Source organism: Mesocricetus auratus, unplaced genomic scaffold (genome assembly GCF_017639785.1).
Source record: "Mesocricetus auratus isolate SY011 unplaced genomic scaffold, BCM_Maur_2.0 Super-Scaffold_100038, whole genome shotgun sequence".
NCBI classification, from domain to species: Eukaryota; Metazoa; Chordata; class Mammalia; order Rodentia; family Cricetidae; genus Mesocricetus; species Mesocricetus auratus.
Genome location: NW_024429216.1, coordinates 6918732 through 6942484, shown reverse-complemented (window position 1 = coordinate 6942484; position 23753 = coordinate 6918732). Strand labels below are relative to the sequence as shown.

At 56.3% G+C, this 23753-nt stretch overlaps 1 protein-coding gene across 8 annotated transcripts in view; it reads right to left on the bottom strand.

Moving 5' to 3' along the window:
- Positions 1–23753, bottom strand: part of Pak4 (p21 (RAC1) activated kinase 4) — a 39892-nt gene that overhangs the window by 6000 nt on the left and 10139 nt on the right. For 2 of the 8 annotated variants that reach the window (XM_040734334.1, XM_013125382.3), the window contains exons 2-5: positions 6245–6348; positions 4031–4296; positions 1060–1515; positions 478–918 (exon numbers count right to left, since the gene is read on the bottom strand). In XM_040734334.1, the coding sequence (XP_040590268.1) occupies positions 478–918; positions 1060–1515; positions 4031–4234 (1101 nt within the window). In that variant the 5' untranslated portion in view covers positions 4235–4296; positions 6245–6348. Of the gene's footprint in view, positions 1–477; positions 919–1059; positions 1516–4030; positions 4297–4564; positions 4627–6244; positions 6349–12025; positions 12204–23753 lie in introns of those variants that run through there. The other 6 variants (XM_013125381.3, XM_040734337.1, XM_040734335.1 and 3 more) reach the window with 6 other exon arrangements.

The window sequence follows — 23753 nt, the reverse complement described above, 5'->3', positions numbered from 1 at the left end:
AAAAGTAAGATTTACAGAAGTAGGAAAAGGAGAAGCCCAGAGGCAGAAGGCAGATAGTTTAAGAAAAGCTGGCTAGGAACAAGCCACGCTAAGGCCGGGCGCTCTTATTTGGGAGTGGGTGAGGACACGGAGGCAGACACTAAGAGGTCAAAGGCCCTTCCCTAGGACGTTACATACAGAGCGTCCGGGGCCGAGAGGAAGGCGGGAGCAGGAGCCCAAGGGCCAGAAGGATACACGGAAGTAAGTGGGACGACGGGAGGAAGGGGGACGCAGGCTGTGGACCAGAGTGAGGTGTGACAGTTTCTTAGAGACAGCGACCCTGAGAGAAGAGGTCTGGAGGGGGAACACAGGCCCAGAATGGGTTGGGACAAGCCTGCCTGGGTCATGGGCACTTGGTAGGACAGAGGCACAGGCGGGCGCCGTAGGCTGGGACAGCTGCGAGGAGAGGGCTCCCTGAGCTTCCTGGCCCACACCTACCTCGTTGAAGAGCAGTTCCCGCCTCTGCTGTTTGCGCAGGTCCATCTTCTTGACGGCCACCAGTTTGCCCGAGCTGCGCACGGTGGCTATGCACACGATGCCGGTAGAGCCCTCACCAATCTTGATGAAGTTATCTAGATAGGAACGGGGATCCCCGGGGTCCACCACCAGCTGCAGAGCAGCCCGGAACTGCTCGTGGGACACTCGCTGGGGTTCCCGCTGTGGTGAGCGAGGCCCAGGGGGCCCAGGGGCAGGGGGTGCAGCAGGGGCAGCAAGCGCACGTGCTGGGGGCGCCAGTTGGGGCTCAGAGGCATGGGGGCCCAGCACTCCTGGGCTGGGAGCACCGTGGGCTCGGGCGGGAGGCCGGGAGGATGGTGCAGACTGAGGGGCAGCCAGGCCTGTGGCTGAAGGCCCATTAGGGGCCATGCAGTGTGGCTCCCCCTGCAACAGAAGAAGGTGTCATGAGCGGAGGGTGCGCCCACTGTCCCCAGCCAGAAGACACACATGGGAAGTCGGGATGAGATGGGATGCGGCTGGGGAAAGGGAAGCCAGGGCAAGAGCACACTCGGGGGGATGGGTTACCTGGGCACCACGGGGTGGGTGGTCCGAGTCGGCCCGTGGGTATGTGTTAAAGGGTCTACCAGCTGCTAGTTTCGCCCCACTGGCCAGATTGGCAGGCTGGGGAGTGCTAACATCAGGCCCAGAGAGGGGGCGCTTATCTCGGGAGGCCTCCTGGGGCCCTCCTGGGCCCTCTCTTGAAGACTTGGGCCTCTTCTCGGGCCCCACCCGCCGTCTGTCACCACTGCCACTGCCTGCCTCGCTGTGTCCCGTGGGCCGGCCTTTGCCTGCAGCCTTGTCAGGGGCCATTCTGCCTGGGGCCACCCGCTCCTCCAGCACGCCATTCTCCTGGTGGGCACGGGCAGGTGGTGGGCTGTCTCTGCGCAGCGAGTTGGAGCGCGTGACCGACATGTTCTCAAACTCGTCCAGCAGCAGCGTGAGGGCCCCATCCTTGACACCTTTGCTGCCCCGCACGATGGTCTGGGGTCCAGGCAATGGCAGGGTAGGGCCAGGAAGGAGGGGACACGGGTGGTGCGTCCGACACAGAAACAAGACAACACGGAAACAAGACAGAGACAGTGAAGTAATGGTTGGTGACGATGAGGTGGGGTGACAGGGGGCCCTCAGGTCTCCTCCCATGCCCATCACCCACTCTGGGGGCTCCCCAAGTGCTTCTTGACTGTCCTTGGCCCCCAGCCTGGCAGCGGCTCTGCGCTGGCCTGGGTGAGGGAGGTGAACCCAGCCTGTAATCAGCTCGAGCTGCAGATCACAGCCGCTTGGCTCAGCACTTCCTCCCTCGAGGCTGCCACGCCACTGCCCCAACCACCACCCTGGTCCTCTAGGGCAGAGGGTGGGGTGCACAAGAGAAAGGCCACAGCCTGAAGTCATGGCTAGGAGGCCTGGGAGCGGTGTGGCACGTCCATCCTGAGCCACCAGCCTCGCCGCCCCCACGGAGCTGTGGTCTCCTCCTCACCCCAGCGCCAGGCACAGGCTTCTGCGCTGTCTCCCCAGAACACCAGACGCCCACCCATCAGCTCTTTGCCCTGCCCACAATCTTCCAAACATCTCCACGGCTGCCCTGCTCCCTCCACAAGGTCTCTGAGGCCAGCCCCAGGTCTCTGGCTCTTTCCCATTTCCCTGTGGCCCTCGGTACCAGCAGACGTGGCTGTGCACGCCAGGCTGCTCTACCCCTGCGAGCTTCCCAAGGCCCAGGGCTCTGTCTGCTATTTACAGTCCCGCCTAGGTCTCGGCTCCAAGATCAGCGTCCACACCATGAGGAGGAAGGCAGGAAGGGAGAGGGGCAGACAGGAGGGTTGGGGGAGCTGTCCCACCACTGCCCCCGGGTGGCAGGTAGAGACAGGACCTGGATGGCCTCTGATAGGCTGAGGGCATGCTGGGCTCACAGGAACCACCTGTGGTTCCAGCCTGTCTGGGGTCTTGGCAGTCTGCCTAGAAGTCTGGCCTTGCTCTGGGAGCCGAGAAAGCAAGGTAGATGTTAGGTCTCAAACCCCAGACAAATGGCTGAGGTGCCTATTTAACATATCAAAACGGACCTGGCTGCCAGGCTCTCCCAGGCTCCCTCAGTCCCTACCTGGCTGGCATACCCTGTCCTCTACCCTGAGGGCTGGGCTGCCCTTCCCTATATAACCCAGCCAAATGGCTGAGCTGCTCCTTTTACCGTTTTCTAGCATTTACCCTCCTGGTCGATTGGTCTCCAGGATCTCCCCACCCCAGTGTCCTCACGAGGCCCAGTCACGTCCACTCGGGCCTCCTCCAGACCTGCCTCCGGCCACGCTCTCCCTCATGTCTACAGTAACCCTTCTCCTCACCACACACGCGCGGAGCACTCACGCCCCCTTCACTTCCTTTTTCACTGGGTGGACACCTGCCAGTCTTTGCTGTTAGAGCTTGGGGTCAATGGCCAAGAACTTTGGACGTGTAGACAGTGGCAGCTAAGGAGCCCGCATGTGAATTATGGCAAGTGTCCTTCCTCTTGCAGGCTGGGGGCAGAGAACGGTGGAGGGCCCAAGGAGCAGGGGTGACATTTTGGGGACACCTAGCATGGACACAACCTGTGAGAAACGGCCAGAGCTCAGTGGCACCCAGGAGGGCCTAGGGTAGGCTGTGTGGGGCCTAGGACCCGAGAAGCAGGGCTATTTCAGTCAGTTTCTACCGGCTTCCGGCTGGCCTGCGTCACGAGAAGCCCATACAGAGTCAGATGACGAGGGGCTTTGTAAGCACTGGAGAGAAGACAAGGCTCAGATGACCCTGCAGGGCCAGGGAGGTAACACACACAGCACCTCCCTCAGCTGTGGACACCCACGGGCTCCGCCTCTGCTGCCGGGCTGTCCCTGTGAGAGGCTGCTGAGTCAGCTACAGTCAGGCACCCAGTCCGCTGACCACAGGCACACCCAGCTCTACCTACTGGGCACAGCCTGGCTGGACTCCCCTGGGCCCTGCCACGAGTGGAATGAACCCAACTCCAAAGTCGGCTTCCGGAGGCCCAGCAGGGACACTCTTTTTTTTTTTTTTTTTGGTTTTTTCGAGACAGGGTTTCTCTGTGGCTTTGGAGGCTGTCCTGGAACTCGCTTGGTAGTCCAGGCTAGTCTCGAACTCACAGAGATCCGCCTGCCTCTGCCTCCCAAGTGCTGGGATTAAAGGCGTGCGCCACCAACGCCCGGCTAGCAGGGACACTCTTATCACTAGGCCTGTGTGGCAGTAGCCTGTGCCTGGGAGAGGAGACCATGCTCCTTCTACACATGAGGTGGGGGAAGGGTAGGGACCTTGGGTCCTACTGTGACTCTGCCCTTTTCTTCAGGGTGTCAGGGAAACCCACAAGACTGAAGGGCTTGCTCCCTCCTGCCTGGGTGGCTCCTTGTCAGCCCCGGACTGCAGCTGTCTTGGAGTGGGCTGTCTGCTAGCTTGAGCATGTGGGGCTGGGGCAGGAGTGGAGAGGTCAGGGGCGGGGCTGGTGGGTGGAAGTGGCGATGGCTACCTTGGGGGCTCCCGGCTGGATGGAGGTGATGCAGGCGGGGTCGATAAGGGGCTTGGGTCGGCGTGCTGACTCTTCAATCAGGCTCTGCCACTGGCGGGGCAGCCCTGTAAACTTCTGCTCATGCTGGTCGAAGCCTGTGTGCACACGATGCTCAAAGTTGGACGGGGCCGAGATCTCCACGCGCTTCTTCTTCTTCCCAAACATGGCTCCAGAGCCCTAGCACGGCGAGTGTGCGAGCGGTGGCTGGCGTGGGCTCTCACAGGCACCTGCAGGAGATGGGACCAGAGGCGGGTGGCCTGTCACTCAAAACACACCAGGTCTCTGCCCTGAGGTTCAGCAGAGCGCTAGCGCTCTCCTCTCCTCTCCTCCTTCTCCCTCCCCCACATACCAGCAGGGGGCAGTAGCCTCTTCCAGAGCCCTCTGAGCAGCTACTTTTGTGGGTTGCTCTGTAAGCAACCAGAGCAGTAGTTCTTAACCTTCCTAGCACTCCGACCCTTTAATACAGTTCCTCAACTGGGTGGTGGTGGCACACACCTTTAATCCTGGTACCAGGGGGGCAGAAGCAGGTGGATCTCTGTGAATTCCGGACCAGTCTGGTCTAAATAGTTGGCTCCAGGAGAGCCAGAGCTACACAGAGAAACCCTGTCTGGAAAAATCAATAAACAAACAGTTCCTCATGTGGTAACCCCCAAGCATAAAATTATTTTTGTTGCTACTTCATAACTGTAATTTTGCTACTGTTATGAACTGTAATGTAAACATCTATCTTTCCAGATGGTCTTTGGTGACCCCTGTGGAAGAGTCATTCAAGCCCCAGAGGTGTCCCGACCCACAGGGTGAGAACCACTGAGCTAGAGGGTCAGGCCCAGCTGCCTCCTACTGATAGCTACAGCGAGAGCCCTTCCTGTGGCCCGAGAGCTCATACAGACCAGCCGGCCGCCGCCTCCCATTAGCTTCACACTCGGGGCCTCTGCACAGGCAGGTCCCCTTGCCTGGGACACTCTCCCCTATTTTCCCCAGAGCTCCCTCTCTCTCCTCCTCCAGGTAGCACTGCCTGCTTTCCCAATCACACGGGCTGCTGGCCATCACATCACTTCAGATGTCCTGTACCTGTGGGGAACCTGCTGTTGGTTCCTGTGGTGGCGCCTTTTGCCTCTCCCCAGCCCCACTAGTGCTGACAATGCCTAAACTAGCCCATGCACACAGTCTCCCCGTCCACCCCTGGGCCTGGCACCTCCAGTCTGGCCACTACAACCAGCAGCTACGGGCACATGGGATGCCTTCCACGCTGTGATGTTAGCTTTAGGCTTGGGTCTTCAACTGGACACTTAATAGCACCAGCCACAAATAAATGCCTTGAGCCAGGCATGGTGGCGCACGCCTTTAATCCTAACACTCTAGAAGCAGAGGCAGGCGCATCTCTGTGAGTTCAAGGCCAGCTGCTCTACAGAGTGAGTTCTAAGCTAGCCAGGACTACAGAGAGAGATCCTGTCTCAAAAAAAGGAATGGGAAGCTGGAGAGATGGCTCAGCAGACAAGAGCACTGGCTGCTCTTCCCAAGGACCAGGGTTCAATCCCCAGCACCCACATGGTGGCTCACACCTGTCTGCTACTCCAGTTACAGGGGAATCTGATGCCCCCTTCTGACCTTTGAGGACACCAGGAACCAATGTGAGGCACCTGTACACACGCAGGCAAAACACCCATACACATAAAATTTAAAAACTAATAGTTCTTTTTAAATAAATAAAAAATAAATAACAGCAACAACAAAGAACCACAGGACGATGCCCAGCCCGAGCAGAGGCATCGATGGCTGCAATGCCAGCTACGCAGGGTGCAGGACGGTGCCCAGCCCGAGCAGAGGCATCGATGGCTGCAATGCCAGCTACGCAGGGTGCAGGACGATGCCCAGCCCGAGGCGTCCGCAGGACGGAGAGTGGATCCAGGCTATTCTCGTCACCTTGGTGGGGCTGACTCGAAATAACAGTGAAAGGGCCTGGGCTGGAGCTCAGCAGCCAGCCCCACAGTAAGCGGAGGCCCTGGGCTCCATCCCAGCTGAAGGAGGGGATGATGGTGACACGGAGAACTCAAGAAATGGTGGAAGCCAGGCAGCCCCGACACAAGCCTCCCCTTCCTCTGCCTGTCACTGTCACCCTGAGAGTGACCGAGCCCTCCCTGCTTCTGAGCAGCCCCTTATGCCAGGGAGACTGACCTGTGGGAGGGGCCCTGCTGTCACACAGACCTGGTCTGAAGCTGGCTGGGCTAGAAACACCCTTGCGTAGGGGACGTCTCCTCCTGGGGCTTTGAGTTACTCATCTGCAAGACAGGAAGAAAAGATCTGTCACTGACTCATTCACTAACACCCGCTGTACCCTGGCTAGTGAGGGGACATGATGACAGCCTAGACAGCATACGACCCACCAAGTTGTCCACACAGACGGACACAACAGTCCCTTGATAGTGACAGTGCACCCTGGTAGGGACTGGGCTGACAGTGTGCTACCAGCCAGGGAGGGAGGGCTAAGGGGAGGCCCAAAGGACCAAAGCATGCCACAGGGGACTGCCATCTTTCTCCGACCTGGCTCCCCGGTACCTGACAGGTGGAGGGCAGGCAGGGCCAGCGCCCAGGGCCAGCCCTAGCAAGAGTCTGCTGAGGAAGCAGCTACAGACAAGTGTGCAGGGAGCCCCGGCCCAGCTCCCCCACCTCCTGGCAGCTCTTTCTTGGGGAGCCAACAGCTCAGCCCACAAGAAGGACATTAATGGGCAGGAAGCCAGGGAAACCGGTTTGGCAGTACAGCCAAGTGAGAGGCAGGTGTAGGGGGGAACTCAGCAGCTAGCCTGTCCCAACTGGTCCCAAGAGGCCAGCAGGTGGCCAGCCCTCTGCCTGGACAGGGCTTTCCCAGTTGGTCCAGGGGTGCTCAGTGAGAGTTGGGGCATGTCTGGCTTCCAGCCTCTCATGCCTGGCCCATCCCCATCACCCTGACCTCTGCACCAAGGCTACCCAACCTGGCTTCCCGACCTTCTTTGAAGCTAGGCCTGTCTCTACAACCCCAGCCTGGCACACACGCTGCCTGGCACAGCGTGGAGCCAGGTGCTGTGACCCGGGCTCCCTGTCTCCTTCGTCTAACTTGCTCCTCATCTTGAACTCTTGGCTCTGCTCTCCTCCCTCATCCCACACCCAGGCAGCCCCAAGGTAGCTCCCAGACTTGGCAGAAGAGGGGTGCTGGTGTATATGATCTCACACTACACATAGGGAGGCGCTCAGAATGGAAGAGGTGGGGGAGCGGGGGCAGTGCCTTGCATGCTCCCACAGACCCCCACTCATAACCTCCAAGCCCCGGGCACCCTGCAACCACTTGTGACCCCGCAGGAGAGGGGCGGAAGGGCACACCTCCGGATATTTGCCTGGGCCACCCCTTCCTCTGGGCAGCGTATGGAGGGAAGGACAAACAGAGGAACTGCAATGTTTATAGTGACCTGGCGCAGGCCCCACCCAGGCCCTTCTCTGCAGCTCCTGACCTCGTGGGTTCAGAACTGCAGAGCCCTGCAGCCCAGGCCTCAGAACCCCAGCTGACAGCATGGAGCGGCTGGTTTTTATATCTGTGAAGACCCAGCCCACAGCTCACGGCAGGAAGCTCAATGTGTGACCCCAGGGAAAGAGTCCACTTCAGGCCTCAGTTTCCTCTTGTTAAGATGGTGATGACTGCAGCTGCTTCCGGCAGCTCTCACAAGGAGTCCCACAGAACACTATCACCAAAGCTGGGGGTGCATGCTCAGTGCTAGTCACAACGACGACCAGAGCCAGCAGGAATGTGCACCTACTGTGTGCCACCCCTCTGACAAGCCACTTTACCCAGCATCCCTCAACCTCCGCTCCTGACCCATGAACTCCATGCTTTAAATAAGGAAAACGAGGCACAGAGCCCCTCCCCCTTTATCCAGGGCAAAGCCAGAGTAGACATCAAGCCTGCGGCCCCTCCTTCTGGCGCAGGCAGACCCTGTTTATGGTGCACAGCCCATGCCACCTGCACAGCCTACGACAGAAGCTAATCGTCCCAGTTGTCTGGAAGGAAACAGACTCCAGAGAGAAACTCCCCTGTCCAGGCACTTAGCCAGTGAGAGGCTGCCAGGATTTGAACCTGGGAAGGCGGGCACCACAGGCTGGGCTTGGCCACCATGCTGCCTCTACCTCCTTGGCTGCAGACCTTGCTTTTCTCCCTGTGCTGGCACTGCGGGGTTGGACTGCACCTCCCACATAGCCTGTCCTGGTCCCTTGGGGAATGGGCCTCCTGGACCCTCCTCCCAGGGCCTTTGGTGAGACAGGTGACCACAGAAAAGATGCCTGAAAACCCGTCCCTGCCACCGAATCACTTCATTCTGGTCTAGGGCTGACGTGCCCATCACTACCATGGGGGAATGTGTGGCCCTGGGAAGTCACCAACCCAAGCTCCCTGGCTCCCAGAAACCTCAGGGCAGGGGCTTTGTGAGCCAGTGCTGGGAGTGTGTTGTTGGACTCTAGACATAAGGGTGACTAGGTACCCATGGAGAAGACAACAGATGGGGTAGTATGGCAGGCAGCTCCACCCAGCCAAGGGCACACACTAAAATATGGGTCTTTTTTTTTTTTCTTCCCAAAACAGGGATTTTGTATGGCTCTGGCTGTCCTGGCACTCGCTCTGTAGACCAGGCTGGCCTCGAACTCACAGATCTGCCTGCTTCTGCCTCCTAGTGCTAGGATTAATGACGTGCGCCCACTGTGTGTGTGTGTAGTTTTGTTTTTGGAGACAGGGTTTTTCTGTGTCTTTGGAGGCTGTCCTGGAACTCGCTCTGTAGACCAGGCTGGCCTCAAACTCACAGAGATCTGTCTGCCTCTGCCTCCCGAGTGCTGGGATTAAAGGCGCATGCCAAAACTATACTGTATTTTGAAATGTTTATTTCATTTCTTAAATCTCTTGCAGTCAGGCTGGAGAGATGGCTCAGAGTTTAAGAGCACTGACTGCTCTTCCAGAGGACCTGAGTTCAGTTCCCAGCACCCGCATGGTGGCTCACAGCCATCTGTAATTCAGTGTGGTGCCTTCTTCTGGCATGTACGCAGATCACTGCATATGTAATAAATAAATAAATCTTTAAAAAAATCTCTTGCAGTCTTCAAATTGTGGGGTGTCCATGTGTTCCAGTTCCCCCTGCACCCCTTGTTCCACTCCTAGCCTTTCACGAGAGGCAAATGCCTGTACCCCCCCCACACAAAAGGAATGAGCTGCCAGCTCCAAAGGGGTCGCCCCGCCTCAGTGTACCCTGCTTTCCAGGACCAAGCAGGCCATGAGGGCAGGGGTCAGGTTCCTGCCTTCTCCAGCCCATTCCTCCAGTCAGCCCTGCCAACCACAGCTCCTACCTACATAATCTTAACGTGCCCCCTCTCCCTTTGGTGCTGCTTCTTCCAGGGAGTCCTTGGAACTCCTCCTAGATGGCCCCTGTCCCCTCTCCTGCCCCTCACAAGTGACCTGTCATAGCTACTGGGCCTTCACCTACCTATCAGCCCATTTGAGTGACAACTGAGGGGAGTCTGTCCAGCCCACAGCTCTGCAGCGCTGCTGCAGGGTTCTCACTGGGAAAAGGCGGCTGTCAATCAACCAGGACCACCCAAGGTGGCGGGAGCTGTCAGTCAGGTCCACTGCATGAGGCCTTGTCCAAAGAGGACCTGTACTCTGGAGAGGGGCAGCCAGGACGGAAGAATAAGTAAGGACCAAGGTCCTGAGGAAGGCACTGCTTGGATATGCCAAGGGGGCCTGATGGCTGCGGATGGCCAGGCGAGGGGACCTTGGGTTAAGCAACACGGCTGTACTAGGGCAGATGAGGTAGCCTAAGGTGGAGGAGCTGCAGGAGGGGTCTAGGCAGGGAGGAGTGAGAGCAGGGAACCAGGGAGACGGCCGGACAGCCCAGCAGGAGATGCGATGGACAGGACCCCGGGGGCTGGTCCAGGGCACGGCATGTGAACTCTGCAGGCCTGGCTTGCTCGGCACAGCTTACCCTGGCATCTGGCGGGGCCCACTGGCCTCTGGTCACCCACTCGTGAGTGAGTACCACCCCGAGCATAGGCACAGCTATGGTCTGCTGCACTGGTGGTTCACACGGCTGAAGCTGTGGCAGCCGTGTGCCAGGCGTATAGACAGGTCACTGTGGGTCCCCAAACAGAACTGGGTGGCAGGGATGCTCTTTCCTAAACCACAAAGGTGAAATCAACCGCCCAACGCCACCTAGCACCAGGTCACAAAAGCCCCCACTCTGTCCCACAAAGGTGGCCTCCACTCCACAGGAAGCACCTAAGGGGTCTATGGGACAAGAGCAGGGGCAGAGACAACTGCTGCCACGAGGAGGGACTGTGGAGTGACTACCCACGGGCCTGCAATGGTGACCACAGTCCCTGCTGGAGACACGCGCATCTCACACCTGTCCCCGCCTTTGCGGTCCTCCAGTCGAGCCGTCCTAATCAGATACCACGAACACTCATCACACCTTCGTATCTACAGTGTCTTCTGCTCAGAACTGACAGCTTACTTTTATTGTTGGTTTGTTTTGTTTTTTGAGACAGGATTTCTCTGCGTAGCTCTGGCTGTCTTGGAACTCGCTTTGTAGCCCAGGCTGGTCTTGAACTCACAGAGATCTGCCTCTTGAGTGCTGGGATTAATGGTGTGCATTACCATGTCCAGCTCCTTGAAGGTCTGGCGCACTTATCTTTCTCATTCTGTCTTAGTGGTCCTTCTGTGGACAGCTTCCTGCTAGGACAGCCCATCAGCACAGAGCCTGTCTCTTTTGGTCACTGCCTAACACAGGGCTGTCCCAGTACAGGGCTCTGTGAGCCTAAGAGCAGATGCCCAGGCCCAGGTGTTAGTTTGGCCAGTCCAGCTGTGTGTCCCTGGACAGGTCATCTAACCTCTCTGGACCTCAGTGTTCTACAGTCCCTCTACCTGCTGGGAGCACTCGGGCGGGACAAGCAAGACACTAGAATCATCGGGATGGCCATGGCCCCTGCAGACTGCTGCCGTCACTGTCCCTGCTATTGCTACTGCATGAAATGACTGAATGAACACACAGCGAAGACACTGGTCACACCCACCCCAGCATACGTGTGGTAGTGTCACTTCCCCAGGGTTGGAGTGGGGGACATGACGGGTTGCAACGGTAAACCAAACAAACCCATGGACAGACAGACAGACAGATGTGCTGGGCATCCAGATACACGCAGTCACCCTGACAACCCGAGTGGTTGGAGCCCAGTCACCCACCCACCACCCGACAGCATCCTGAATACATGAGCGGCAGCTGCCATGGGCATGGCCAGTGCTTACCATGAGCCTGCTAAGGTGAGCTCAGAGCTGAGCTCCTGCCCCTCACACACGGGGCAGGCAGTCTGGTGGAGGAAGCTGAGGAGGCACCAGAGAGAATGCAGGGAAGCAGCTTACATGCCCAGACTCTGGGAAAGCACCCAGCAAGCAGGGGTTGACTGCTCTGAAATATGAAGACCCTCCCCACCCCAAAGAGGTCCAGGCTCCCTAGAGATACCTACAGTCACACTGCAAGAGCCATGATACATCAGAGACCCCAGCATCTCTGCAGGCGCAGGGATGCACATGTACACATATGTACACACAATCCCTGTGTCTCGCAACTGTTAGACATGCTGAAGGGTGTACTGAGGACTACAACCCAGGGTACAAGGTTAGACCCTGAGCTCCACACCAGCACAGGTCTATTCACAGCAAGCAGTGAGCACTCAGCTTCTGACACCAGCCCACTCAAGGGTCACCAGGAAGATGTTTGCACAGAGGTTCAGGGGCCTGTGCTCAGATGCTAACAAGTTCCGGGGAGCCTGCCACCTCACACATGGGAACAACAGTCACCCCACCCCTCGACCCAAGAAAGGTGTGGCCCATCCCACACTGGCTCCAGTGGCCAGCCCCGCCCTCTCCTAAAGGTCCACAGGCAGCCTGCTTACCTCCACCATTCTCTCCCTACTTCCTGGGCCACCTCTCCAAGGGCAGCTGGCGGCCGGACCTCCCAGTGCAAAGGGCAGGGGCAGGCTTCAGGGCGGCCTGAGACTGGCCAGCTGGCTCTGCACCCAAAGCTCTCTCTAGCAGTGGTGAGGACACAGTCTAGCTCTGGGAACGGCTCGACTGGGGCTGTGGCTCCCACCCACAGAGGGCGGGAAGCAAGGACTCGGGAGGTGGGGCTGGAGCCAGCAGGCCCGGGAGAGTAGCCCACAGCTGAGGGACAGAGGGCTGGCAGGGCCCCAGCCGCAGCCTGGCCTCAGCAGGACTTGCCCCTACTACAACAGGCACACCCATCCTTCTAACTCCACCCCCACACACATACACACACCAGGTGTGGTAACTGGGGCCCAGGAAGCTTACCTAGGCTGCACACCACAGCGGCTACAGGACCAGTGGGTGGGAAGCGCTGGGGGAGGAGCTGGGCACTGAACAATGCCGCTGGAGACCTCAGGGCGGGCTGCGGCACAGAGGGGCTGAGGGCTGCCCGTGGGTCTCCTCAGATGGGGTGGGCTCTACCTCCCTCTTCTCCCCTGGGTGGGCCTGGAGCAAGTGGTATCGGTGGGGAGCAGGAAGTGCTGAGGCTGGGACCAATGTATGCCTGGCTAACCCTGCTGCAGAGAGCAGCTCACCCTGAAGGAGACACACCCACGCCCAAGTCCAGCAGCAGACTCTCAGGCTGTCTGTTCTGGGGCCAGCCTCCTGCACTTGCTCAGGAGCATTTCCTATCAGGCCAGGCTGGACCACACGTGTCCTCTGGGCCTGGCCACGGCACCTATGACCTCTGTCCACTACTGTCTGTAGCCCCCAAATTTACCAAGCTTCTTGCAAACGTGAGGACTCACTCACTGGCAGACAAGCTGGCCAAAAATGCCCGGGGTGGGGGCAAGAAGGCTCTGATCCAGTGAGCACAGGACAGTGGGGACCACCAGCAAGTGGCAGAGTCACCGGTGTCCCTCCAGGCCCAGGTCTCTGGTCACCGCCTCCCTGTGGGGGCAGGGCACCTAGGAAGCAGCCACCCGTCGAGGAGCTAGGTAGGGCCGCCTCCCCAAACCAGACCAGCAGGTTTGGGCTCTGATGGGGGAGGTGGTACAGCCTGGCCAGCTCTGGCCAGCTCCAGGAAACAGGTCCAAGAGGAGGGAGTGCTGAGTGTGTGACTCACTAATCATGGTTTGTCACACAGGAGCTCGTCTATCCCTTCCTTTCATCTCTCCTGTCTCCAGGACACAGTCACATGGGCCAGTACCAAAAGGTGCCAAAGGGTAAACAGAGGCAGGATATGCCCTCTGCATTTGCCTTGGCTTTTCCCTTTGGAGACCCATGTGTTCGGTGAATACCTGCCTGATTTAAAAGCCCCCACAAAATGTAGCATGTAGCACACACACACACGCACACACACACATGCACACACACACTCTCTCTCTCTCACGGCACCCTTACCTACTCTAAAACATGCGCTGCCGCACAGCTGGGGCTTGGGAGGACGGGCTTTGGCAGCACCTGGCCAGTGTCCTCCCTGGGTACAACACAAGCAAAATGCCAGCCCACGGGCCCATGGAAAGGTTCACAGCAGTCACCAGACACGGGAAACAAGACGAATGCCCTTTGATGTGACCCGCTGGGTCCCTAGGACAGCATGGGAGCTGATGGCCTGCACTACATTGGGGAAGGTCTCAATAACAGAGTCTAGGACCCCATTATGGTAAAGCACGAAACTCCTGGGAAGGAGGTGGCGGCTCTGGGACTTTGTCAAAGGTGGCAGAACCAAAGGGGAAGGGCAAAAGATGATGGTCTCAAGAGTCTGGAGGATCACAAGTTCAAGGCTGCCTGGGCTACAATGAACTCAGTATCATCCTGGGTGGGCAGCTAGATGAGACCCTATCTCAGTATCAAAAAACAACAACAAAAAACTCGCCAGATGTGGCGGTTCACTCAGTAGGCTGAGGCAGTGGGATCACCACATGAGGTCACCCTAGGATACAAGCCAATACAGGCTAGCCAGGGATTCAGAGCAAGGCCTTATCTCACCCCCCAGCAAAGTATAAAAGGAGGGCAGCCTAACAGTAGACCCCTGCTTGGACTCTACCAGGGAGGGGCTGGGGACTTGCCTGCCCAGCATGCACCAGTGTTCAATTCCCAACATGGGGAGAGGAGGACCAGAAGTGTTGAGAGTCCTGAGAACGGATGGCACCACCTACCTCTCCCCTGCTCTGCTGTAGTATTGGCGTGTGAGGCAATGTTCAGCCTGCATCCTTCATCAAGTCACGTTTTTAAAGAAAGACTATGTACACATGCTTAGCTGTGCATCTTATGCTGCTCACCATACCCTGTTTTGCAGAATGCGGGCCCCACTCAGGCAGCCCCGCGGAAGCGCTGTGTAGCCTTGGCCAGCCTGTGGGGCCCCGGCAGCTCTGTCTTCCACTCTCATAGGCACTGCAGGGATGCTAACGGGGCCTAGCAGGCCCCTCACAGGCACCCACATCTGTGGGTGCCTGTGACCCTCAGCAAGCCCAGGGCCACCACTGCTCACCTGCAGCATCAGGGCTGTCCGCCTCTGACCCTGCAGCCCGGCTCCTGCCCGGCTCCGCCTGCTTTTCATCTGCACTTCCTCCTGCCTCCCCGAGCATCCTTTCATGCTCACAGGAGCCGGCAGAACGTCCTCTTCCACTAAGTGTCGATTCAATACCTTTGCCTGCTTTTCTGCTGGGTCAGTCGGACCTTTGTGAGGCTAATCTGACTGCGTCCCTTTCTGCTGGAAACCAACTGGGGCCTCGCGGCTACAGCCATCTCCACACCAGGAGCCCCCGGCCATGCCCACCTCTGCCCTCATTTCCTCTCACCGCTACCCGCCGCCCGCGACAGCCACATGCAACTTCCTTCCCTGCACTCAATGCTCTGCAAGAGGCCGCCACGTGTCGCGGGTGCCCTGTGGGGCTTTCACCAGAAGCCACACACACGAAACTTGGAATTTCAGCTGACAGGCGGGTGGAGGGGCAGCAAGGACAGGGCCTGAGGGAGGCCGAGTCAGCAGAGGCAGGCCATGAAGAACTGCGCAGGCTGCCAGGGAGAGGCATGAGCTCGAGGCTGTAACTCTGGGGTGGGCTCCAGAAGACCGGAGTGGGTGTGGAGAAAGTGGTCAGGATGCAGCACGGGCCAGGCAGCTGAGGATGGTGCCAGGGGAGTGAGGGCGATGGAGGGGGCAGCCACAAACTCCATCTAAGAAAAGCAACACTAGGGAGACGGCTCAGCTGGTAAAGGGCCTGCTATGCAAGCACAAAGACCGGGTTGGTTGGATCGGTACCCATGGGAAGAGCTGGGCATGTGTGTCTATAGTCCCAGCTCCGAGGAGGGGGTCAGGCTCATACCTGGAGCTCACGAGCTAGGTGCTCTGGGCGAACTGGTGAGACCCAGCCTCAACAATATGGAGAGTAACCGAGGAAATCAACTTCTACATACACGTGCACGTGCGTGCACACACACACACACACACACACACACACACACACACACACACACACACACACACAGTCACTGCGATAAGTCGGGCACTGGGAGGGAGGTGGAGGGAGGTGGCAATGATGAGAGCCATCTTGGAGAAGTTCCAGAATGTCTGAGGCAGACCCGTCAGGGAAAGAGCGAAATGGAGACACGTCCCCATCTGACACTAAAGCCGGCCACACAAGAGAGAGGAGACAGTGAGGCTGTGACAGGCAGATCGGTGCAGGAGCATGGAGAGCCCACCAACATGACTTCACTAGTTTTATTCTTTAGGCATTTTTTATTTATGTATGAGTGTTTGCCTGCCTGTATGTCTGTGCACATGGGTGTATGCAGTACCCACAGAAGCCAGTAGAGGGTGTGGGATCTCCTGGAACTGCAGCTACAGAGCTGAGTGTTGGGACCTAAACCCAGATCTTCTGCAATAGCAGCCAGGGCTCTTAACCTCTGAGTCACCTCTCCAGGCCTGGGCTTTAAAAATTAAATGATTTTATTCCCAGTGTGATAGACCATTCTTTTAACCCAGCACCAGGAGACAAAGGCAAGGGGAATTGAGTTCTAGGTTAGCCAAAGACACATGTGAGTGAGACTGTCTCAGAAAACTAATGAGATTTAAAACAAAACAGGCGATTTTTTTCACTGTGGTAAAAGGCACACAGGATTTATCATATTAACTACTTGGAAGTGAGCATGCAACTCAGCATCTTTAAATACACTGAGTGCTGTATAACCACTGCCACTCTCTTTACCCCAGCTAAGGGAACTGCCCTTCTGTCCCCTCAGCCTCTCTGCCTCCTCCTCTCTGTGCTCTCTTAGGCACCATGTACAGGTGGAATCACGCAACCACGCTTCCTTATGCCTGGCTCTTCTCACTAGGCATAATGTTAAGGTTCAGCCACACAATAGTGTCATCCCTTTCTTTCTTTCTTCTTTTATTATTTAGTTATTTATTTATTGGTTTTACGAGACAGGGTTTCTCTGTATTGTTTTGGAGGCTGTTGGTCCAGCCCGGCCTCGAACTCACAGAGATCCACCTGCCTCTGCCTCCCGAGTGCTGGGATTAAAGGCGTGCGCCACCACCGTCCGGCCTGCGTCATCCCTTTCTACGGCTGAATAATACGCCATTCTGTGTACCTGCCGGTTTTCTCTCCATTCATGGAGGGGTGGGAGCGAGGCTGTTTCCACTTTCTGGCTGCTGCAAAGAGCACTGCAAGGAACTGGGTGTGCAGATCTCTCTCCAGTTCCTGCTTCTGGGGTTTTTATTGTTGTCAGTTTATTATTTATTTATTTATTTATGGTTTTTTTGTGACAGGGTCTCTCTACACTCCCCTGGCTGTCCTGAACTCACTCTGTAGACCAGGGTAGCCCCAAATTCACAGAGATCCACCTGCCTCTTCCTCTTGAGAGCTGGGAGGAAAGGCGTGTGAAACCATGCCTGGCCCCTGCCTTCACTTCTGTAATATGCACTTGGGACTGGAAGTGATGTGCCATGTGGACAGTCCGGGTTTTGTGTTTAACGTTACAAGCTGTTTCTCATAGTGGCTGCCGTTTTACTGTCCCACCTATGATGAATGAATTCCCAATTCCTGCATTACTTCCCTCACTACCCACACACCCCCAGTCCCACCACATAGCCGAGGCCAGCTTTGCAAAGACCTTCCCGCCTCTGTCTCCTGAGAGCCAGGACTGCAGGCTGAGCCAGTACGCCTACTCTTCCTTTTGTTTGATAGAGGCTCTCCTGGTAAGTATGAAGTGGTAACAGACCGTGGTAACTGGGAAAGTCAGTAAAAGGAGAGCAGAGGCCTCCATAGAACGTGCTGGAACTGCCCCCACACACACAAAAGGAACCTTGACAGAAACTACACTGCATACACATACAAAGGAGAATACCCTTAAAGGTAAAACTCTAAGACTTCCAGAAAACAAACAGGTGGAGGCTAGAGGATCCCAAATTCAAGACCTGCCAGGACCAAAGAATGAGTTTACAGCCAGCCTGGGCAGCTCAGGGCTGGCTGACAGCAGAAGAGTCCCCGGGTGAAGGGGGTGCAGAAAGTCTGCTCAGCAAGCGCAGGGCCCATCCCTAGTCCTGCACACATGGAGAAACTGAGGAAATGCAGGGCTTAGCTCAGGGCTCTCACAACACAGCAAAGGCACAGACCACAAAAGGAGAAATGACCTCACCAAAACTGAAGACTTTTCAGCTAAGAGCACTGGCCGTTCTACTGGAGGGCCAAGTTCAGTCCCCAGCACCTACAAGGGGGTTCTCGACCATCTGGAACTGCAGTCCCAGGGAACCCGTACCCTCTTTTGGATCTCACAGGCATCAGGCACGCACACGTGCACATACATACATGCACACATATTGCAGACAAACACCCATACATACACAAATAAACAAAACATGTAAAAACAAAGCTTTGTTTAAAGAGTTTCCTCTACAAAAGTTCACATGAAGAGGATATAAAGACGAGCTACAGGCTGGAGACGTAGCTCTGTGGTAGAGCTTGCCTAGCAAACACAAGAGACACTAGGTTCAGTCCCCAGTACCGAAGGGAGAAAAGACAAGCAACAGACTGAGCGACATTCACAAGCCACGCACCTGACAGAGGCCTAGTGTCTAAGATAAAGCACTCACAGAACTCAACAGTAACAAAGCAAACACTTCAGTGAGAAAGCGAGCAGAAGCCATGTCACCAAGGCAGACCCACAGATGGCAGATGAGCACACCCAATGTTCAACAGCATTAGCCATTAGGAGATGCAAATTAACGCGACGGAGAGGCAGCGCCACACACTCACTACAGGAGTTAAAATAAAAAATAGCGACAATAGTGAGTGCTGGCGAGCTCGCGGAGAGGCAGCATCCGGCTCGCTCTGCACTGCTGATGGCAATAGAAAATGGCGCAGCCACTCTGAAAAACAGCCTGGCGTCCTCTTTAAAACCTGCAACTGCCATACCAGCAAGCAATTACATGTTGGGGTTATTTGTCCCAGAAAAACGAAAATTTATTCTCCACACAAAAACCACTATGGGAACGTTTACAGAGGCCTTGTAATAGCCAAAAAACTAGACACAAGCAGATGTCCTCCATGGGTGGATGGTGAAACACCCTGGGGTATCCGTGAGTGCCACCCAGCAACAGCAAGGGAGGGGCTCCCAACACATGCTACCATCTGCGACCATCTCCTGATAACTAGGCTGCATGAATGAAGACAGTTCCAGAAGGTTCTCTGTGGAACGATTCTGCTTAAGTAACAATCCCAAAATGAGAGAATTATGAAGCAGGGGAATGGATGCCTAAGGTTGGGGTGAGAGGGGTGTGGCTGAAGCTGGCCCTGGGGGGGGAGGGGCGATTGTGATGGGATGTTCAGCCTAGACCAGACAGAAGTCCACATCATGGTTGGGGAGCTAGGCGACTCTGCAAGATGTTACCACTGGGGGAGGATGGGGGAAGGATGTGACAGGCTTAGCTCATAATGCCTTACGACTGCATTGGGAGCCTACAGCTACGTCAAGCGTGTAGGTTTACTAGAGAGCACGAGTCATCATCTAAAACAGCAGACCTGCTCCCATCTTGTCTTGTTGGAGACAAAGCCTCGTCTCCCCCTCCAGGAGGCCACCTCTGGATTCATGGGCTTCATCAGGGCAGCCGTCACTCTGCAGCCTCCCTACACGAGGCGTTCCGAGTGCTGGTCCTCGACTCAGCAGGTGACCGCCAGCCTGGCATGAGGGCCAAAAGGACAAGAGAAGGAGTGAAAGGTAACAGCTGACGGCTGTCAACTTCCGGGTTTAGAATCACCACAGAAGTATGTCTCTGGTGTGTCTATGAGGGTTCTTACAGGAGGTTAGCTGGACAGGGAAACCCCCTCCCCCAACATAGATAGGCGGCACCAGCCCATAGGCTAGAGTCCAGGGTTTTGTAAAAAGGAGAAAGGGAGGGGCTGGAGAGACAGCTTAGTGGCTAAGAGAGCTTGCTTGGTCTTCCAGAGGACCTGAGTTCAGTTCCCAGCATTCATGTTCAGTGGTTCTTAGCTACCTATGACTCCAGCTCCAGAGAACACGACACCCTCTCTGGTCTCTATGGTGGATGGGTGTGTGTGCGCATGCACACGCACCCTTTTAAAAGCAGAAAGTGGGAGGAGCACCAGCATTTGCACCTTTCTGCTCCCTGCTGGCAGACATCGAGTGGCCAGCTCCCTCCCTGGTCATGAGTCCACACAGACCTTCCTTCCTTGCTTCTGCTGAGTGTTTGAGTACAACCAGGGGAGTAGGTCACACAGCTGCCACTGAGGACACTAAGAGGTGCCAGCTCTTCTGAGTGCTTCACTGTGACGGGAAGAAGAGGTCCCCTGAGGTGGTGGCAGGGTTTGAACATGCCTCCAAACTACTAACTCAAGAGCGGACCTGGGTGAAAAACCCCAGCCCATTAGACTGCTGCATAGTAATCACACAGTGGCCTTCCTATGGGCATTGTAAACCAGCTTAACAGGGTGGTTCAGGGTCAGAAGAGAGAGACACCCTTCCTGCTCAGCCATGCCCCTCCAGAGACATCACAGCAGCTTTACAGAGCTTAGGACTAAAGTTAACCCCATTGGGTGACCTCCCATCTCCCAAGTTCTCCCCGGCTAAGCCGAGTGGAGGGGGACAGGAGGTGGGCCTGGGTGGGAGGAACCAGAGAGGTCAGTTTTCACCTGGACCCTGTGGGGAACATGCCTGCTGATGCGTGTTCACTGGCTGGCGAGCTCTCAAGAGCAAAATGCCAGACAGAGCAAGCTGTGGCCAAGAGCTGCCAATCTCATGCTATCCCCACAGAGCTTACAGCTAGGGAAAGCTGCAGGGCGCTGCAGGGACCACAGGGGCATGGCCCTGGGCTATGACTTTTAGTTGGGCAGGGATCAGAGCAGCAGGTGGTTCTCTGTTCTCCTTTGGGCAGTGAAAGGGAAGGAAAGGGCTGGAAGCATGAGCCAGCGCCACTAAGAGCTCATTTCCGGAAAGGGGCTTGCAGCAGCTGCCAACACTTATCCTCTGTTCTGGGTGGCACATGGGACATTTGCTTGATACCTGAGCACTGAAGTGAACTCAGAGGTCTCCACACTGCGTACCCGGTTAGACTTTGCACTGCAGAATAGGCTGAGCCCTGTGAGCATCTGAGTAAGTGTGGGTGCTGGCCAGGCCCTCTGCCTCTGTCCCATTTTCCTGTCCATTGCCTGCCCAGGCCGTAAACACAGCAGGCTTCAGCATCCTGCTGCAGCAGGGGACAAAAGTCGAGAGACAGACAGACAGCCCTGGAACCCTCAGACCCAGGCATCTCCATACACTGAAGCACTCACTCCCAGGTTCTACACCTGTGACATGGGGGACATCCTGGTCTGAGATGTCCCCATCCAGGTGCGCTGTAGCTCATTCTACAGGATAGAAGAAGTTACTATTTAGACGGTTTATCAAATAGACTGTCCTGAAAGCAGCAGCAGCCCCTGGTGGCTCATCTGTGTCCCATGCTGGAGATACGGTACAGCAGTGAGGCCAGCTACAAGGCGTTAGGTGTGGGCGCCATGCAATTGTACAGGCGTGGAGGAGGGGCGCTTAAGGCTGTTTTACACAGGAAGACCAAGAGGCTCGGAGAGACAAGGCACCAACCCCAAGTCACACAACAGACGTCTTTGCAGGTCTGGACCACTCACTGCCCCTCCATCATTTTTTCATTCTGTCACTCAACAATGTTTCGCCTGTTTAGGACAGTCTCCCTATCCACCCTGGCCTGGCCTGGAACTTGAGGACTCCTTATGCACAGGGATGCATCACCATGGCTTTCTTTTTAAATTTTTATCCTCAAAGTTAACTTGACAGTCATGCAAATATTAAGTCATTAAATCATTAAGCCCAGATGTTCACCCACAGTAACAGCTTCAAAACTGTGCACGCATACACACACAGACACAGACACAGACACAGACACAGACACAGACACACACACACACACACACACACACACACACACACACACACACGGCAGCTGCATGGACAGAAGGCTGCTCAAGAGGCCTTGGACCTAGCCTAGCCTGGACCAAATGGGGCAGAATGAAAAACGGATCTCAAGGCAACTTCGAAGTGTGAGGCTGTTATAGAATTCTTGTCAACAGACAGACCTGAGCATTTCCTGACTAAAGTATATACTGCTTAGCGTTTGTTTTAAAAGGATCACCACAGATGGCAGCTGCTGCAGGTAGCGGACAGGCACCTGGGGTGGGTAGGAAGCAGTTCTCTAACACAAAGGTGTCCCATATGTCTGTGACGGGAGATGCCCGAATTACAGTGATTCTGTGGGAGCACCGCCCTCCCCCAACCATAACGGTAACAACAGTGATCAGGATTCTAATGACAGCAGTTCCAGGTGGCACACATGCTGACTCACTCAATCCCCAGCCGTCCTGGCAAGGAGCCAGCCATCACCCCTCAGCTCCAGATGTAGGAATTGGGACGTCTGAGCTCAGCCCTTACCCCAAGAAAGAGAGGAAGCCGTCCTAGAGGGGCTGAAGGAGGCAGAGGCGGTACAGCCACAGCTCGTGAGGAGTAAGATAACACAAGCTCTTGGATGTGCTATTCGCATCTCTAATACAAGTCCTTGCTGGCCCTAAAGCCAACTATCCAAGTCCTAGCAGCCAGAACTGCATCTGGCAGTGGTGACCAGACACAGGACTACAGAGTGAGCGGCTGGCGGCTGCAGGTGACACCACTGCCCAGTGAGGTCAGCATCCTCCCCATGGGGAGAATGTCCTGGGCCTATAAGCCACAGCCCCTCCAGCCTCCAGAACGTGCTGCCAGGAACGGGAAAAGCAGACAGGAGCAAGACGGAGGTGGGTCACAGAAAAGTGTGTGTGCAGAGTATTGCCCACTCCTCTGGACGGCCCAAGGAGAGGTGGCTGCCAAGCCACCAGGCACAGAGACCTACTGTGGCCCTCCACTGCCCGTCTATGGACACAAATAACAGTACTGCCTTCCCAGAGTGTGCTGTGACTTGATCAGGTACTTAGAAAGCGCAGGAATGTCCCAACATGTCCTGAAAGTGTGCCGTCCACTCTCCCCAAAGGCAACCAGAGGCACTTGGGAAACTCTACAGTGAGGGTGGTATGTCCAATGCATGGGCCTGGGCCTTCGGCATCCCCTAAACCTGGTCAGTCTTTGTGCTGACAACATGGGAACAAGCCACGAGCTCAGCCAGGCCTGATTAGAGACCTTGAGGGAGGGCAGACAGTGGGGCAGGGGAGGGCAGGGCCAGTATCCAGAGGCCTTTCTCCAGGCCTACCCTCCCCCACCTAGGGCCACCAGAAGCCTGGGGCCTACAGAGGAATGCAAGGAATGAAATCATGCCTGGTGCGGCTATCTCTGGGTCCCTCCCCTCCAGACACTTCCAGGACCCATGGGGTCCAGGCAGCAGCCCCCCTGAGAAAGCCTAGGCCATCACTCAGTGACCATGCTACACCTCCTCAGAGTTCCACTCCAGAAGCCCTTGTCCCTAAGGTCCCAGCCAGGGGCTACAGGGCTGACCCCAGCCGGCACCCATAAAGGCTTCTCAGTCACCGTGACCTCTAAGCCAGGACCCCCAGAATGAGAAAAGTGAGAACACAAAGCAGATACTAGCTGCAGGAGGAGACACAGGGACGGCGACCCCTGCTGACGCCAGGAAGACACAGGGTAACCCCCGAATCCCACTAAGCCTGCCAAGGGCCCCTGGTTCCCTCGCCACACTCTGCAGAGACCCAGCAGAGTCTTCCATACTCCTCAGTCTGTTCCCTGATAATTAAACAGTAAGCTGATTAGTCAAGGAAAACCTTTAATTAGTCCCTGAAATCGTTCAGGAAAATTACAGCCTCTCTGGGCACCCTACCCGTCCTCTGCAGGGCCCAGGATGGTGCCACACAAAAAGCAGGGAATGGGGGAGGTCTTTGCCCTGCAAAGTCAGATCTGGGAGCCAGATGTCTAATGGTACTGAAGGGTAGAGACCTCTGCTCCATCGTAAAGTAGCTGAAATAAACCCACAGGAGGCCGGCAAGACCCCTGCTGGGAAAGTCTAACACTGTTCTGATGGCCATGGGAGAAGACATAAATAGACATACCACATTCATGGATGGGGCGGGGCAGGGGGGGGGTAGGCGAAATTGGCTCAATGGCTCAATGGGT